The 19,192-nt window shown below is 38.7% G+C and overlaps 1 protein-coding gene across 2 annotated transcripts in view; it reads left to right on the top strand.

Moving 5' to 3' along the window:
• The first annotated feature begins 581 nt into the window (after positions 1-581).
• The window catches only part of Septin14 (septin 14), a 33,816-nt gene continuing 15,205 nt past the window's right edge, over positions 582-19,192 (top strand). The window contains exons 1-5 of one of the 2 annotated variants that reach the window (XM_027948675.2): positions 582-635; positions 4,662-4,779; positions 5,633-5,828; positions 12,684-12,870; positions 15,933-16,091. In XM_027948675.2, the coding sequence (XP_027804476.2) occupies positions 582-635; positions 4,662-4,779; positions 5,633-5,828; positions 12,684-12,870; positions 15,933-16,091 (714 nt within the window). Of the gene's footprint in view, positions 636-4,661; positions 4,780-5,632; positions 5,829-12,683; positions 12,871-15,932; positions 16,092-17,020; positions 17,024-19,192 lie in introns of those variants that run through there. The other variant, XM_071605248.1, reaches the window with a different exon arrangement.

Below are 19,192 nucleotides of genomic sequence, written 5' to 3'. Positions count from 1 at the left end.
GTTTTCACCTGCCCCAGGACCAGGACTAAGGAGAATGTGTCAGCACTAGGGGAGATGAGGCCACAGCCCCCAGCACAGCACTGGTAACATAGGGGCTTCGCTTCAGCTCCCTGGGCCCTTGCTTCCACAAGCTTTGCAAGCTCCGCACTCCTGAGTCTCAGTCAGGGGCCAGTCTAACACACGGAGCCAGAAAGCTAAGCAATGCTGAGTGTGCTTCTCATTGCTCCAGCACAGTGTTCAGCAAGGTTCTCCACTTTCCTTTCTCATGGCCAGAGAGTCCTCTGAGAAAGAACAGTCTTGTCCTCTTGATTTCAAAAGGAGCTGAGCCTTTCTGGCATGTTTCTGTTTGTGACTGAAATGTTTTCTTCTAAGTCCTACATTGAATGCTGTGTTATTTATTATGTGCAAGCCTGTCTAACAAGACAGCTGCAACATGAACCAAGTCATCAGTGTACACGGAAAGCTGACACTTATGGTAGTGTCTGTCTTGGACTCCCTGTGCTCGGTCACGCTAGGAACTTAACCTTGTTGAGTAAATCTGAAAATGTCTTGTCTTTTCATTTCAGTTCTTTCAACCTGGCATGGCAGAAAAAACAAAGTGCATACCCTCACATATACCAAATGATGAAGATATAGTTAAGTATATCTTTCCAATGCAATTCTGCCCTTGTACTTCAATAAAATTGTACAGTTTCTAAGTATTGACTGAGTAATCTGATTTGCTTCTAGATGAGAAAGACTTGTTACGTTTGGTGATGAATTGGCTTTTTTTTTTAATGAAAAGAAAAGTTTTATTTGGCTCAGAGTTTTGGAGGTTTCAGTTTAACTGCTTGACCCATTACTCTTGGGTCTGTGATGAGGCAGTTCATCATGGCGGAAGCACTACGTGGAAGAGGCTATTCACTTCCGAATTTTTTAAAAAATATTTATTTTTTAGTTTTAGATGGACACAATATCTTTATTTTACATTTATGTGGTGTTGAGGATTGAACCCAGTGCCTCATGCATGCTAGGCAAGTGCTCTACCACTGAGTCTCAATCTGAATTGTCTTTTATATTGACTAGACATAAACATCAGTGATGGTTTAAATATTTATTACATATTTCTTTTTTTTCATTTTTTACTGGTTCTTTTTAGTTATACACAACAGTAGAACCCATTTTGATATAATTATAAAAGCATGGACTATGTCTTATTCTGATTCAGTTCCCAGTACTTCTCTTTCTCCTTCTCTCCCCTGCTCCCTTCCCTCTACTGATCTTTCTGCCATTTATCCATAGTTATCTTTTTAAAATTAATTTCTTGTGGAGGTACACAATGGTGAAATTCACTGTGGTACATTCATATATGTTGATCTTGTTAGCGAAAAAGACTATTCCTAATTAAAATCAAAGAAAAATTAAAATTCTAGAACCTACCAAGAGGTGTGCTAGTCAGCTTTGCATCACTGTGACAAAACACCCAAGGTGAGTACCTTACAAGAGGAAAGGGTTACTTTGGCTCATAGTTTCAGAAATTCAGTCCTTGGTGGCTCCACTATTTATGGCTTGTGGTGAGGACTCTGCTCATCATGATATTTCATCAGATTGAACCTTTCTTTGTTGACCTCTCTCCCTTGCCATTTTTTAAAATTTTTTACTTTTAGTTGTCAATAGACTTCATTTTATTTTTTTATATGCGGTGCTGAGAATTGAACCCAGTGCCTCACACATGCTAGGCAAGCACTCTACCACCGAGCCACAACCCTAGCCCCTCCCTTGCTATTTTCGACCTTTAGGAATCACTATTCCATGTTCAGGTTGATTTTTTTCTTTTCTTTTTTCTTTTTGTAGCTATCACATGTGAGAGAATATGTGCTACTTATCTTTCTGTGTCTGGCTTATTTCGTTTAACATGAGGTCTACCTGTTCCATCCGTTTTGCCACATACGATAGGATTTCATGTTCTAGGACCACATAATCTTCCATTATGTATGTGTGCTGTATTTCTGTATCCACACATATTTATGGATGAGCACTTGGCTGATTCCAGATTTTAGCTCTTGTGAATAGTGATGCCACAACATCTCTTTGGTTTGCTGACTTCAATTACTTTATATGGTAGTTCTATTTTTAGCTTTTTGAGGAGGAGCATTTATGCTGTTCTCCGTGGTGTTTAGACCAATTTACATTTCCACCAACAGTGTATGAAGTTTCCTTTTTTCTCCGCATCCTCACCAGCATTTGTTATATTTTTGATAATAGCCATTTTTGCTAAGGCAAGATGATATCTCATTTAGGGTTGATTTGCATTGTCCTAATGGCTAATGCTATTGAGTAAGTGTCCATATATTTACTGGACATTTGTATTTCTTCTTTTGAGAAGTGTCTGTTCAGAAAATATGCCCATTTTTATTTTTAATTTTTTCTAATCACTTTCACCATTTCTATTTTCTTTACATTTTATTGGTGCATTATGGTCGTACATACTGATAGGATTTTTTATTGCATATTTGCACATGCACACAATACACAGTATAACAATATAATTTGTCCAATATCATTTGCCCATTTTTAGATTATATTGTTTGATTTTTTTGTTATTTTTTTTATTCTTTGTATACTTTAGATATTAACTCTCTGTTAGGTAAATGGTTGGCAAATATTTTCTCCCATTTTGTAGATTGTCTCTTCCCTCCTCATTTTCTTTGCTGTGAAGAAGCTTTTTGTTTAACACAACTCTGTCAATTTTTGCTTTTGTTTCCTGTGCTTTGGGGGTCCTGATCAGAAAAGCAGTGCCTGTACCAATGTTTTGAAAATTTTCGTTCCGTCTTCCTACAGGACTTTCAGCATTTTGCATCTCATTGTATGTCTGGTTCATTGTGAGTTCTACACAGGGTGAGAAGTGAGGGTCACGTTTCAATCATCCTTATGTGGATATCCAGCTTTCTCAGCACCATTTGTTGAATAGTCTGTTTTCTTCAATGCATGCCTTTGGCACTTTTGTGAAGAGTCAGCATAGATGCATTGGTTTATTTCTGTGTTCTTTGCTCTGTTCCATTGGTCTGTGGTCTGTTTTTATGCCACTATCCTGTTCTTTTGGTTATTGGGCCTCTGTTGTATGTATTGGGATGCTTCCAGCTTTGTTCTTTTTGTGGAAGATTACTTTAGTTATTCAGGGTCTTTTGTGCTTCCAAGTGGTTGTGGAACTGAAGATGTGGTGCAGCTTGATACACCTGCCTTCTGTCGTGGAGGTGGCGTGAATCCTCACACGGCGGGTTATGGTTGTCCAAACCTGATGCCCCCTCGGTGGTGGCCACTTTCCATCGCAGTGGTGGTATCTAGCCCATGCAGCAAAGGATGAGAACAGTGTGACACTGGCATAAAAACAGGCCCAGAGCCTGATGAAACAGATAAAAATTAACCTTAAAATTAACCTGTGCACCCAGGACAACTGACTCTTAGAGATGCTAGACACTGGGAAAGACACATGTTGCTGGGAAAGGTGCATCTTAAGCTTGGTCCCTATCTGTCACCCTGTAGAAAAATGACTTAAAAAGGATCCAAAGCCTTAAATTAAGAATTGAAACTCTGAAACTACTGGAGGAAAACATGGGGGAAACATTTCAAGATGTTCATTCAGGCTAGGAATGTGGCCCAGTGGTTAAGTGCCCCTGGGTTCCATTCCCAGTACCAAAAAAAAAAAAAAAAAAAAAAAGTTCCAGATAATCATCCAAAAGATAGTTAATGTCAATAATACAAAAATAGCCCAAAAACGTCACAAAACCCAAGTAATTTAATTTTAAAAAGGCAAATGATCTTAATAGACACTTTATCAAAGGAGAAATAAAATGGCCAATAAATATCTGAAAACTGCTCAATATCATTGGGTGTCAGGCAAATGCAAAGCAATACCTCCAGGAGACACCATCTAACCTGGATAGAGTGGCCACTTTCAAAAGCCCATAGAACAGCCATGGCTGGACACAAGGTGGAGAAAAGGTAGCTTCCTGCACCGCGGGTGGGAATGGGAACTGGAACAGCCCCTGTGGATGCTCCCAAAGCTGGAGATAGAACTGCCACAGGACCCAGCTGTCCCTTCCTGACCATCAAGGACAGTGAGCACTCCCTGTCCTGGGCAGCACCATCTGCATGGCTAAGGCATGGAGCAGCCTAGCTGGCCATTTGAGGCAAAAGTCATTTGATTTGTTTTATTTAAATTTAAAATTGATTTTGGTTACTTTATATATGTAAACATGTGTTAAGTGTTTATATATATATATTAAATAATACATATATATGTTAAATCCTAATATATCAACACACTGAAAGAAAAAGAATTTTAAAGTTTTCCTTGTTAGTAGAAAAAATTTTTATTTTAGAATATTGGGTTGGGGTTTTGTGAGGCATTTGCTTCTTTCCCTATTTCTTTTTAAATTTAGAAACGTGTCTTTTTTGTGATTGGAGCTAGATTTAGTTAATTTGTGACAATTGTGGCAATATCTGTGTTTCTGCACAGACTTCCTTTTGCACAAGCTTACTGAATACATTTACATCTTGAGAGTCTGAGGCATGATAATCAAGTGATAATTCTATTTTCCTTCATGTGATCACTATTGTTCTTTCAAATGGTTTTGTTTCATCTTCTAATTGAAAACTTTAAAATTTTTCTTTTCTTAAAGCAAAAAGAAAATATCCGTTGCTTGACCACCATTGGGCATTTTGGTTTCGAGTATCTGCCCTACCAGCTGGTGAACAGATCCATCCATCAAGGGTTCTCTTTCAATATTCTCTGTGTGGGTAAGTGCCAGACACCATAACCGACCAGTTTCCTCTTTTCTCATCTTCATTTCGACTCAGACTTCATCATACTGATTCTGTTAGGAATATTTTGTTATTTTGTATCAGTTTCCCTCTCCTTAGCCTATGTCAAATTTTAAAGGTTTCAGAATTTCTAAAAGTGTAGTAGGTTAGTGTGTATTTTCTTTCTCTGCTGTGTCCATGAAGAAAGGAGTCATGACTAGCACATCCACTTCCAGAGACATTTGTCTTTCAAGTATTTGGGACCATTTATTAAGATTAATATAATATAATTTTCAATTAACAAATTATATACATTTGTAGAGTATAATGTGGTGTTTTGATATGTGAATATCAGAATGATTAAATTAAGCTAAGTAACAAAGTCATCATCTCACTTACTTATCAGTTTCCATGGTGAGATATTGAAGTTTTTCTTTGAGTTATTTTGAGACACAATACATTCCTGTTAACTATGGCCTTCCTGCTGAAAGGTTACTCTCACAGATGCTTCTCTTCTCTGAAGTGTGTGCTTCAGTGGTCAGCGGTGCTTCAGCCTCTCCCAGCCTTCTGCCAGGGCTCTCTCCCTGGGACCCCCACACCCCCTCTCCTCCCCCAGCCCCCTCTCCCAGCCCCCTCTCCCAGCCCCTCTCCCAGTCCCCCTTCCCAATCCCCCCACTCCCAGCTCCCTCCCAGCCCCTCTCCCGGCCCTTTCCCAGCCCCTGGCCATCATCCACCATTTGCTCTGAGTTTGACTTTTATAGGCTTGAGGGCCCTTCCAGCCACTGTGGTGTTCAGTGTCCCTGCTAACCCGTCTTATGCCACTGCGATGACCTCTCTATGTCGGTTACAGGAGAAACTGGAATTGGAAAATCAACACTGATTAATACGTTGTTTAATACTAATTTGAAAGATAAAAAATCCTCACATTTTTATTCGAATGTTGGACTCAAAATTCAGACATATGAACTTCAGGAAAGCAAGGTTCAACTGAAACTGACAGTTGTGAAGACGGTGGGGTACGGAGATCAGATAAACAAGGAAGCCAGGTGGGTGTCTTCTTGTGTTCATTATAATGGCTTTGGTACTCCCACAGAGTTACCTTAGATTAGGTAGAGGGAAGGGAGGGGAGGGGTGTGGACAGGAAGAACAGTAGAATGAAGCAAACATTATTACTTTATGTATATATCTGACAGCATGACCAAAGTGATTCTACAACAGGTACACTCAGAAAAGTGGAAAATTATATCCCATCTGTTATGATATATCAAAGTGCCTAAATGCAGTCTACTGTCATGTGTAACTAATTAAAACAAATTAAAAAATTCAAAAAATTATAATGACTTTTGTACTTGAAGGAACCTGCTTTCTTTGTCCTTGACTAAATTGTAACATTCTTCTAAGGTAACTGACACCTTTCTTAATTCTTTTCTAATTAATGTTTTTATGGAACTGATACTTTTATATATCCATTTGTCTAATTTTTATAAAATTTTTGAATGAATTATAGCAAACATTTGTTTATGTAGTTTCTATAAGTTTTACCTCCTTTCAAAAAAATAAAGACTTTTTATAGTCCTTTTTCTTTTTATTTTTTATTGATTTTTTAATACATGACAGTAGAATCCATTTTGATATAAATATACAAGCATGGAATACATTTATTCTAATTAGAACCCCATTCTTGAGGATGTGCATGATGGTGGGATTCACTGTGGTGTATTCATCTCTGTACATTGGAAAGTTATGTCAGATTCATTCCACTAAGTTTCCTTTTCCTATCCTCCCTCCCTTTTCTTCATTCCCTTCTGTCTAATCTACTGGACTTCTATTTCCCATACCCCCAACCTTACTGTAGGTTAGCATCCACATATCAGAGAAAACATTGGACTTTTGGCTTTTTGGAACTGGCTTATTTCACTTAGCATGATAGTCTCCATCCATTTACTGCAAATGTCATAAAGTCATTCTTTTTTAAGGCTGAGTAATATTTCATTTTCTTTACCCGAGTAATATTTCATTGTGTATATAAACCACATTTTCTTTATCCATTCATCTGTTGAAGGGCACCTAGGTTGGCTCCATAGCTTGGCTATTGTGAATTGACCTGCTATAAACATTGATATGGCTGTGTCACTGTAGTATGATGATTTTGAGCCCTTTGGGTATATTCTGAGGAGTAGGATAACTTGGTCAAATGGTGGTTCCATGCCTAGTTTTTTTGAGGAATCTTTATACTGCTTTCCAGAGTGGTTGCATGAATTTACAGTTCCACCAGCAATGTATGAGTGTTCTACTAGATTTTAATATCCATTATAGGAGGAAATAAATTGTGGCATAGCATAGAATTTTAATTCCTACTCCTTTCTGAAATGTCTGTTCATTAATGATTATATGTGACACTCCTACTTGTATAAAGTTAGTTTTAGAGAAAGGTGGGCTTCCTGGTGGCTAGTTTAGTGTGCCATAGCCGGGGATGTGTGGAGGCTAAGTCCTGCTGATGGTGAGTGCACATTAGACCCCACCCTCTCAGTGGCACAGTGAGTGGCTTGAAATCATGAGGCAGCACTAGTTCTGCTAGTCTGCATCTTTCCCTCCAGAGATGCATGTTCACCAGCACTCCACTGTTGAAGGCTATGAACTGACACTCAAGTTATAACATAGATGGGAAAAAGACTTGGGAGAAATTTAGAGGAGGGGCAGAAGCAGATCGCATGTTGCCTTAAGTAGCAGTTTATATTTGGAAAACTAGTATCACCAAAATAATTGTTCTGGAAGCATTTAAAAACACTAGTGTTGGTATGCTGAAGGTAGAGGACAGGGTTTGCTGCATTATGGAGGAAGACCCACGCCATCCTGAGGAAGTCGCTTCAGTGCAGCATCCAAATTCTATCCACAAGAGGCTCAAGACACACACACCCCATTTCCCACATTTCTACAGTCCAGAAGCCAGAATCAGCCCAACTCCACCTGGGCTCAAGACCATTCTTTCTCTGCCTTTTCTGGCTATGGTGTATGCCTGCCATCTTTTCCTCTATTCCTCCCATTCCTGCTCTACCTGCACATGGCATTGATGAGATCTAGCTTCAGTGGGCTCAGTTCCCTGGTCTCCAGGCAGAGTGCAGGGATAGCTGGGATCCTGCTCTTGTGGACATATCTGGACTTCACATCCTAATGATAAGGAACATTGTGGTGGTGGTGACATTGCTTCTGTGGAACATATGGCACCTCATTTCGGTCTTGGAATGCTTGGTGGGACCCAAGAGATCTCTTTTTGGAGGTCGAAAAATGTGTCAGTGTAATGCCAGATTTGGGGGACCCTAAAAGATCATCAGAAGCCGAATCTGATGCAAGCACACAGAGTCTTTATTGCAAGCTTAAGCCTGTACTCACAACCGTTTCCGATGCAGCGGTTCCGAGGAATAAGTCCCGGTCCTTTGTTCAGTGAGATTTTATAGTTTTTTTGGATACTCTAAGCATCACACAGCAAATCATTCCATACCATGGGAAAATCAAACAACAACTCTTAGCATTGATTACTACATTCAATGGCGGGAACAAGTTGGGTAGGGGTTATTGATTAGTACAAGAGGTGGATTTGTTTGAACTGATTGGTTTAATCCGTGAGGGGTGTACATGCTAAACTACATGGTTTCCTAACATGTTATCAATCACCGAGGCTACTGGGGGGGTCACCTTTCTCCCGCTGATGGTAGTTTCTAGGGGGTTGTTATGGGTCTTCATGGTCAGGCATTAGGCCTCAAACATTCTTTGGTCTTTCCAGGCACTAGCGTAACTGAGTCAGGGACACTTGGCGCTGCAGATCTCTCCTGTTAACAGACAAACAACTCAGCAGGGTGGCTAGTGCCTAGGAACACTCTGTGGGTTTTTCCAAGGACAAGGGTCACTTTGGACAGGCCTTGAGGTAAAGGCTGGTTTAATTTTTTTTTTTATATTTATAATGGAGTCACATCAGTTTCTCATCAGCAGCTGAGAATCCAAGGTTCAGCTCTGCTCCTGCAAAGCAATGTTTTTGTGGTCCTTAGGCTGGTTTTGCACAGCCTAGTCCAAATTCTAATTTTTGAGCTTGGGGAGCCCCACATCTGCTTGGTCTCCAAAATGATAGTGCACATCTCAAGACCTGTATTCTGGGGAGTTGGGGTGAGGGACAGGGATTAGCATTGATTGCCGTCCTGGGGCATAGGGAAGCTCTTCACAGCTTGGACCCAGGGTGGACAGTGTGGTGGTGACTTGCCTTGGGTATGAGGTATCACTTGTTGAGAGGGGTCTTCAAGTGGAAGCAAGGGAAAGGGATAGGTGTGGCAGTGGGCCCCAGCATTGACTCTCTTTATGCAGGGATGTGATATACAGTAGTTCCCACTGTTGGGCTAGGGTACAGTCTTAGCTCCTGCTGTAGGGTGAACACTGCTGGGCTTTGTAGGCTCCAGCCAATCCTTCAGTGGGATTTAGCTAATATATAGCTCTATCACACACATTCTGATTGATATGTGTGCACATTTGAAATGATCAGTGCAGTCAAGATAATCACCATAGTCATCATCTCTCATAGTTAACATGTGTGTGAGGAGACCTTAGGGTCTGCTGTCCCAGCCAACTGCAGGTACATCCCAGAACATGTTGCCCACGGTCATCATGCTATGTGGTAGATATCCAGACTTGGGTATATGACAAAGTTAAGACTGATGTATTTACTTATCCATTTCACTCTATTGATACTGCCGGTTACCAGGAGAGTCCTTGCTTCCCAGACTGCTGAAGTATAACACCAGAGAAGCACCCGAGGAAAGTGTAGAGTGGGAAGTATAAGGCTTTATTAAAGAATAGGAGAGGGGCTGGGGTTGTGGCTCAAGCAGTAACGCGCTCGCCTGGCATGTGCGGGGCCCTGGGTTCGATCCTCAGTACCACATAAAAATAAAAAAAAAAATAAAGATGTTGTGTCCACCGAAAACTAAAAAATAAATATTAAAAAAATTCTCTCTCTCTCTTTGGAAAAAAAAAAAAAAAGAATAGCAGAGAAGACACCCCCCCCAAAGGGATCGGAGCTCTTATCCCTTTATTTCTAAGGTCTTCTTTTGTCTTCCTACATTTCTGTCCTTTATCTTGCTTATTTCCCTTTATCCTGCCTGGGTTGGGAGATCAGGTGGGAAGGCCAAAAGATGGAAAATAGGTGGGCCAATGGGGAGAGACCTGGGCAGAAAGGGCCTAGGGGGATTTGATTAGCACCTTCCTATTTGCTGGGAGCTACTTCATTAATAGTTCTTTAGCATGGGGACATTAACATTTCAATCTCTCAGGTGTAGTTCTGATTTCTCCGGGCTCAGATCCGACTTCATTTTCTTTATTAGATTTGGTATCAGACCTGATTTATCTAGCTACACTAACTACACATCTTTAAATTGACTTCACTATCGTGCATATAAATTAGTGTTAAAATTATTAGTCCATTTCATATGAAATGTGAAGATACTAAATATGGTATTCATTTATAGTTCTTTTTGTTTTTACCCTGTGTTCAGATAAAGCTGTCTTACATAATTACTTTGCTGTGTTTTCCTTCCCAATACCTTTCTCTACACTTTATTATTTATTTAATAAAATAGCTTTATTTTTGTATTTTGTACTCTATTTTCTATTTCTCCTACAATTTGGTTGATACTTTAAAAGAGAATATAACTTTTATTTTATTTTTGTTTTCATGCCAGTTATAAAATTCCTAGTATTTTTTTTCTTTAAAAATTAAAAAAAAATTTATTTTCATTTGTTGTACATGACTGTAGGATTCATTTTGACACATTGTACACAAATGGGGCACAACTTCTTCCTCTGGCTGAACATTATTCAGAGTCACTCCAGTAGTGTAATCATACATGTGTACACGGTAGTAATGTATGTCTCATTCCACCATCCTTCCCATCCCCACAGCCTGTTGCAATGGGCGAAAGGTTCAACTTAAGCAGTGGAGGGGGAGAAATAAAGAATGTCCACATGCTTTTGCCCTTTTCAATGCTTTATTCATTAAATCACTCAATATAATTTCATCTGTAGGTTCTTAATTAAGAAAACGACAATCCTTAATGCTAGGCACTGCAATAGACATAATCATTTCACAGCAGACAATTCTAGATTAATTAATTCACAGCAAACATTTCTAGATTAATTAATTCACAGCAAACAATTCTAGATTAATGAATTCTAAGCATTGCAAACACACTTAATCATGACAGACTTGTGACGGACTTTCCTTCTCCATGCTAAGTTCATGTGTCAGATCAAAAGTCTCAAGCCTTAGGCTTTAAGTCTAGCAGATGCACACTCACTCAGACCGTGGTGATCAGGTCTGGAGCCAAGGCAGGCTTCTCCTGGGGTGCAGCTAGTGGCCGCCTGAGGAGGTGGTCCTAGGGAGAAGTTGTGGCTCTCACCAGGGTCAAGATGTGGCTGTAGAGTTTGAGAGCGGTGAGGACCAGGCAGAGGATCAGCAAACGATGACAAGTGATGGGATGTCAGTCCAGGACCTCATCAGGCTCTCCAGCTTCTGTGCATCAGTATTGGCTGGCTGAATATCTGCTCATTTGCTCTATTATTTATATTAAATTTTGGGGCTTTTGACTCCCCTTTCAATCCTTATCAGTTACCACCAGATTTCTCTGTGACATCATTTACCCTGGAGTTAAAACATCTGGTCTGGTGGTCCCCACCCTATTCTTTTCTCCTTTCCCTCTTATCGGGTGAGGACAGCCTGCCGGAGGCTTTACTCTGAGTTTATCTAAGTGGGGGGAAATGACTTGTTTGTGTCTGAGGGCCATACTGGAGGGCTCTGTGGCTGTGTCTGGTGAGACTGCAGGTTTCAAATTGGAGTTTTTAAAATGGAGTTGTTAGGTTCAGACCCAAGGCCATCCTCACACAGTCCCTCCCCCTTCCTTCACTCCCCTCTGCACAATCCAAAATTCTTTCATTCTTCCCTACCCCCTCCCCTGACTATGAGAATTCCTGGTATTTTATTTATTTTATAATAGATATTTCATCAAACCTGGACGCCCAAATTCAAAGCTGTAAAAAGTAGCCTGGCATTTACGCTCATTTTGGCTGGAGGATGGAAGGCGATTCCTCTGCCTTCTTCTCAGGCAGGTTTTCTCATCTTCCCATAGGGAAGTACTTGGACATGGGCCTAGTTATTTCCAAACAAAAACCCAAATATTTCTGATATCTGTGTCATTTCCTAAACCTATCCAAACACACCTGATCTATGGGGCCCCCAAATCCTTCCCTCCCTCCCTCCTTACTTGGGTCACCCTAGTTTATTTACTTAGTTTGCCCTCTTAAATTCCCCATACAGCAAGTGTGGCTCTTTCAGTGTATTTCTGCAGGTGTAAAAAGCTATTTCAGTCAGGACATATCCCGTTCTGTCACATCCAAGCTGTCTTTCCTTGGGCCTCTTTATCTCATCCTCTTTGGTACCAACCACACTAGGTAACATTTTGGCTTCGGAAGACCACCGGATGTCTGGAGACTGTCTCAGTTTTCTTCCATGTGTCTTGGCATTCTGGCTGTTTTGCATTTCTGTGTACATAAACATATAAAAATTTTGTTTCTGATTGGGATTGCATTGAATAGATCGTTTTTCAATTTAAGCAACGGAAGGCACGGGTCCTGTTTCTGGCATGGAATTGTTTTTTCTTTCATCTTCTGAAGCTGGGGATGGAGCTCAGGGACTCCCCTGCCCTGCCCTGTACCACCTAGCCACACCCCTGGGGCTGCCCCAGCCGACTCCTCTTCACGGATGCATAAGGTAGCATAGGATTTAGAGTACATGCTGTTTATGAACTGGTGAAAGCAGATCGGGTTGGCTCCCTCTGTGATCCTGCATCTAAATGACTGTCTTTTAGCTACCAACCCGTGGTCGACTACATAGATGCTCAGTTCGAGGCCTTCCTTCAGGAGGAGCTGCGGATCAAGCGCTCCTTCTTCGAGTACCACGACACCCGCGTGCACGTGTGCCTGTACTTCATCTCTCCAACGGGGCACTCGCTCAAGTCGCTGGACCTGCTGACCATGAAGAGCATCGACAGCAAGGTGTGGTGCGTGGGCAGCTCCCTCGGGCTTCCAGGTTTAAGGTTTATTGTGAGATGATGACATTTGGAAGCATATTGAATGCATGCGAGAGCAGGTTAATAGCCTTTTGTTCTAAGGCGTTTGTACTGGTTGGCGGGCTTCAGGCCCCAAGGCTGCAGGCTGGTTTAAGCAGTGGAAGGTCATAGCTCCACCTTCCCGGAGGCCACCCCCTCCCTGCGGTCAGGACCTCAGCAGCCCTGCTTCCTCTGAAACCCATCTTCTTGCTGGCAAGCCCGCCTCTTGAGCATCAAGATCTTTCTGCTGGCGTCTGTTATGTCCAGGTTTCTTATGAGGACATTTGTCAAATCAGGTTATATGCTACCATAACAGCCTCTTTATTTAATCACCTCTTAAAGCTCTATCTATAATTACAGTCCCATTCTGAGGTACAGAGTATTGGGGCTTCAGAACATGCATTTAGTGGGGAGAGAAAATTCAATATTTAATTAATTGCCACTTTATGTTCCATATACATTTAATTAAAAAATCATAAATAGAAGGGGAGATGTATGTAAAAACACAAAATGAAGTTTTAGTTAACATTTTTCTGTGATTAAATTCTAGTTTGGATCCTGTCTGCTTGCCTACATTTTTGAAATTGAGTTTACTGTGTGGTGGTATAAAACAATCCTGTAATCTTTGAGTGGGGCGGCTGGTCATGCATGATTCTGCACACAAGCATTTCCAGAGGGGATTCAGAATGCAAGTCCATGTGTGCATCAGAAAGGAAGTAAAGAGCCAAAAAGATATGCTTTTTCTAGCAAGAGCTTGGGACACATGTGGCTTCATGCTAATAGTCTGCTTATCCACAAGGCTTTGGAAAAGTACTGAGGACATTTATAAGCCCTTTTTATTTGATTAAATTCTCTAACAATTTATTAGTTTTTCATAGTTTAGTTTAAAAGTGTGGAAAATGTTTTATTAGATGAATAAAAAAAACCACAGCATACAACTCTGTAGTCTTATGGGAGACATGTAATGTATACACCAAGTTCACAGCAGGGTTTGGTGGTGTGCACCTGGAATTGCAGTGACTCTGGAGGCGGAGGTGAGAGGACATGTTTGAGGCCAGCCTGGACAACCTAGCAAGACCCTGTCTCAAAGTTAGAAAAAATAAAAATGGGCTGTTGACAAAGCTTTGTGGAAGAGCACCCCTAGGCTCAACCCCCAGTATCAAAGTAGATTAATAAATGATAAATCTCCCAGGTTTGCGGTCAGTGCAGGTTTAAACACTTGCTTTACTTCGTTAGCTTTCTGTGACCTTGTCTCCAGTGGCTGGGGTTTAAATCACGGGTGGGGGTTTAAAGCTTTTTCATTTCAACATCTGACCCCACCCTGCTAATGAGTGTGGCTTTGGGAAAATTACCACACTTTGATTTCTTCCTCTGACTATTTGTACAATTCTTATGTGAGAGTATTAAATTTAAAGGTATTTTTTAAATAGAGATTTTATATATATATGAATGAAGCTATCTCATCAGTTTTTTTTTTTTCACTCAGCTCTGGTGAAACATAGTGTCTTTAATTTTATCCAACTGATCAGAGAAAAATCCCTAAATTTGGGTTCTTTTTATCTAAAAAAGTCTTAACTTTTGTTAAGTATTGTTCGGTCTGGATAAAACTTTGTATGTAATCTCAAATAACATCAAGTTAAAGAAATTAAATTTCTGCTGAAATTAAGATCTTCCTCAATTTATTGATTAAAAGTACATTCATAGTCTAGGACACCATTTTATATTTAACTCTGTGGTGATCTGTTATTTCAGGCTGTTTTACAGGTGCGGGAAATCTCTAGCTTTGACAGGTACAGTTGCTAAACAGATGGGTAAAGATGACTGTTCATTCCTGGTGTTCCCTTCCAGGCTTTAAGTTCTCTGTGTCATAGTGTGTTTTCTTCACTGAACATGAACACCTGGGAATTGCTGACATAGAAAGTTTCCATTTTCATAAATGGATCATTTACTGTCACAACAACATGTCTTTTCCAAGTTTCCTTACCAACACAATTCCAACACTTCACTTTAGACTTGAATCTACTGCCAATTATCTACTCTTTACTCTGGAAAATATTATTTGTAGATATTGAAACCATGCCAAAATTTGAACATCTATGTTATAATATTAAAACCTTGGATTTTCTCCAGGAATTAAAAATGGTGTGCTTTGAGAAATCCAGGCAATCTACCTAAAACTGATATTCATTTATTTATACTATATAGATTTTAACGTGTGCAGATATGATTTAATAAGATATTTTAACAGTAATATCATATATTTTTGAATTTTTCATATTGTTATTTCCTACAAAATTTATTTGAATGTAAATACTTGAAGAAAGTTGTGATCATTTTATATAAGTAGGAAAATGCTTTTAAGTAAAAACTCAAACTCAAATATGCAGAAATTTAACTCAAACGTGGAAATAATTTCTTTATGCAAATTACAAATGTACATGTTTGTTAGTGAGGTCTTCTCACTCTCTGTCACACACACATACACCCCCCCCCCCGACATGTGCAAGTTGGCCATTATAGTTTGGTAACCAAAAAATATCCACATTATTTTCAGGTAGTGTTTGAAAAATATAAGCAAATTTATCTTCAGGGGAATACAGGTAGGACAAGAGTGTGTAAAAATGGGAGACTGATTAATTTGTATCCATGGGGTAGGTGATTGCATGATTGACAGATGAAAGGAAAATTCCATCCTTTCCTCAATTTTAATGAAAAGTGTCTTGCTCTTTTTAAACTCTGTTTAATAAGAAATAAAACTGATAACAAAGTAAACAGTCCATCCGATTCTATCCTTTAAACTTTACTAACTTCAAATGTGTTGGAAGTGTAAAAGAGTTTAAAAGAGAAATAAGATTGAGACTTTGGGAAACAATTTTGTAAGGAAGAATTGACAGCCAGTGATTATCTAGTTACACAGATTTACTTCCAGAGCCTGTGAGATTTAGACTGTGAAAACTACAGAATGAACAACAAATATTCAAGGCCAAATTTTGTCTTCCTTCTTTGAAGGTGAACATTATACCATTGATTGCTAAAGCAGACACAATTTCTAAAAACGACTTACAGAAGTTTAAGAGTAAGATAATGAATGAATTGATCAGCAATAACATCCAGATATATCAGTTCCCATCAGACGATGAAACTACCGTTCAAGCAAACTCCTCAACTGTAAGCTCCTAGTTGTTGAATAATAATTCTCTCTCTGTGTGTGTATGTATATATGTGTGTGTGTGTGTGTGTGTGTGTGTATATATATATATATATATATATATATATATATATATATATATATATATATAAGCTGTAGGTGGCCACATACCTTTATTTATTTATTTATTTTATGTGGTGCAGAGGATCGAACCCACTGCCTCACATATGCCAGGCGAGCACTGTACCGCTGAGCTCCAGACCCAGCCCTAATAAATCTGTTTTAAAGGTGGAAATGAAGTACGATTTGTGTTACACTATTAGAAAAAGACCATTACCTGTAAATTACAGAGACAATAAATCATATATACTATATATATATGAAATATCATATATATATATATATATATATATATATATATATATATATATATATATATATATATATTTCTAAAATCCAGAGTGGGGGAATGTTTTATTTTCTTGATTTTGAAAAATTTTGCCAAGAGTCAATTTTTAGCATCTTTATTTAGATTTAGTTTAATATCACACAGTTCACCCACTTAATTTCTATAATTCAGAGATATTTAGTTTACTTGCAGATCTATGCAGCCATTTTGACAGATTTAGAACATTTTCATCACTTTAAAAAGAAATCCCATATCTGTTAGCTCTTCTTCTACTTACCCCCCAGCTCTACCTTTCCTGCCCAGTTCTGAGCAACCACTAACTTACATTATATTTATTATTTTATATGAATGGAATCACATATGTCACTTTTTGTATTAGTCTTCTTTCACGTAGGATAATGTTTTAAAGGTCTATCAATGTTGCAGCATGTATTCATTCCTTCCTGTGGCCAAACATCATTGTATGAATACATCACATTTTTACCCATTCATCAGTTGAATGGATATTTGAGTTTATTCTACATTTTGGCTATTAAAAAGAATGTTGCTATGAACATTGGTGCAGAGGTATTTGTGTGGGAATTTTTAAAAATTAATTTATTTATTTTAATGAGGTATATATGACAGCAAATTGCATTTTGATTCATTGTACACAATTGCTGCAAAACTTTTCATTTCTCTGATGTTACACGATGTAGTGTCACACCATGTGTGCAGTCATACATATACCTAGGGTAATGTGGGAATGTTTTTATTTCTCTTAGGTATGTATTTTGCCTAGTAACAGAGTTGTTGGAAACTGTTCAATCACTTGAAGAACTGCTAGGTTGATTTAAAATATACCTCCACCCACTTATAATCCCACGAGGAGTTACAATTCCTTCATTCCCTTGCCCTGATTGCCACTGTCTGATTTTAGTATAGCTACGCCAGTAGGAATGAAGTGGATACCATCTGTGGCTTTAATTTTCATTTCCTAAAAACTAAAGATGTAGACCTCTTTTCATAGGCTTATGCATGTTTGTGTATATTCCTGGGAGAAAAGTCTATTCATAGCCTTTGCTCATTTTTAGATTGAATTTTTCTTTTTATGATAAATTATAATAATACTTTATCTTTTAATTCATTCTTTTTTTCCCATTGTGATGTGTAATATCATAAGTTATTCCTCCCATCTAACTGAATTTTGGTAGCCTTATTAAACATCTTGAAATCCCTAATTCCCCCTGAAGTTCTAGTAATTGCCACTTTACCTTTAGTTTGAGAGAAAACATGTAATACTTGTCTTCCTATATCTTAATAATAATTTAACTTTATATAGTATCTTCTAGTCCCATCCATTTTGTTGCAAATGGCAGAATTTTATTTTTCACAATGGCTGAAGAGTTTACTTTTTTGAGTGGGTTTTATTTTTCTTTTAGGTTTTAAATATTTGAGTTCTTTCTTTTTTGGTTATTAATCCCATCAGAGGAACCGCTGGCAAGGATTTTCTCCCATTCTGGATGCTCTCTCTTCACATTATTGTTTTCTTTGCTGTGCAGAAGCTTTTTAATTTGATGGCATTCCACTTATTGATTCTTGGTTTTATTTCTTGAGTTTTATGGGTCTTGTTAAGGAAGTTGGTGCTTGTGCCAGCATGTTGGAGTGTTGAGCCTGTTCTCTTCCAGCAGTTGCAGGTTTCTGGTTTAACTCCCAGGCCTTTGCTCCACTTTGAAGTGACTTGTGCACGGTGAGAAATAGGGGTTATTTCTTCTACATTTGAATATCCTGTTGCACCAGCACCACTTGTTACAAAGGCTGTCTTGTCTCCAACATATGTTCTTGGCAACTTTGCCAAGGATGACATGACTATATCTATGTCACTGTGTTTTCTATTCTGTTCTGTTGGTCTTTATGTCTGTGTTTATGCCAACACCAGGCTGTGTTTGTTACTAGATCTCTGTACCATAATTAGAGATTAGGTATTGTGATGTGTTTAGAATTGCTCTTATTTCTCAATATTGCTTTAACTATTCTGGGTCTTTTATTCTTCCACATGAATTTTAGGACTGCTTTCTCTACCTCTGTAAAGAACACTATTGATATTTTGATGAGGATCACATTGAATCTGTATGTTGCTTTTGGTAATATAGCCATTTAAGCAATACTGATTCTGCCTATCCAAGAACAGGAGATGACTTTCCCTCTTTAAGGCCTTCTTTAATATATTTTTCTTCAGTATTGTATAATTTTTATTGTAGAGATCTTACTTCCTTGATTAGATTTATTCCTAAATATTATACATGTGTAATGTATAATATATATTTATTAAGTGATGACAATTATATATAATATTGCATACAAATATTATATAGATATGGGTACCAGGGATTGAACTCAGGGGCACTCAGTCACTAAGCCACATCCCCATCCTTATTTTATAATTTATTTAGAGACAGAGCCTCACAGAGTTGCTTAGTGCCTTGCTTTTGCTGAGGCTGGCTTTGAACTAATGATCCTCCTGTCTCAGCCTCCTCGCTCCCAGCTGCTGGAATTAGGTGTGAGCCACTGCGCTCACCTAAATATTTTATATTTTTGAGGCCATTGAAGATGAAATTGTTCTTCCATTTTCCTTTTCATCAGATTCATTATTGGAGCAAAACAAAGTGATTGAATTTTGTAAGTTGATCTTGTGTCCTGCCATTTTATTGCATTTCTGGTGGAGTGTTTTGA

The sequence above is a fragment of the Marmota flaviventris genome, chromosome 19 (assembly GCF_047511675.1).
Source record: "Marmota flaviventris isolate mMarFla1 chromosome 19, mMarFla1.hap1, whole genome shotgun sequence".
In the NCBI taxonomy this organism is placed as follows: domain Eukaryota; kingdom Metazoa; phylum Chordata; class Mammalia; order Rodentia; family Sciuridae; genus Marmota; species Marmota flaviventris.
Note: the sequence above shows the minus strand (reverse complement) of the source record. Positions and strands in the feature narration are given on the sequence as shown.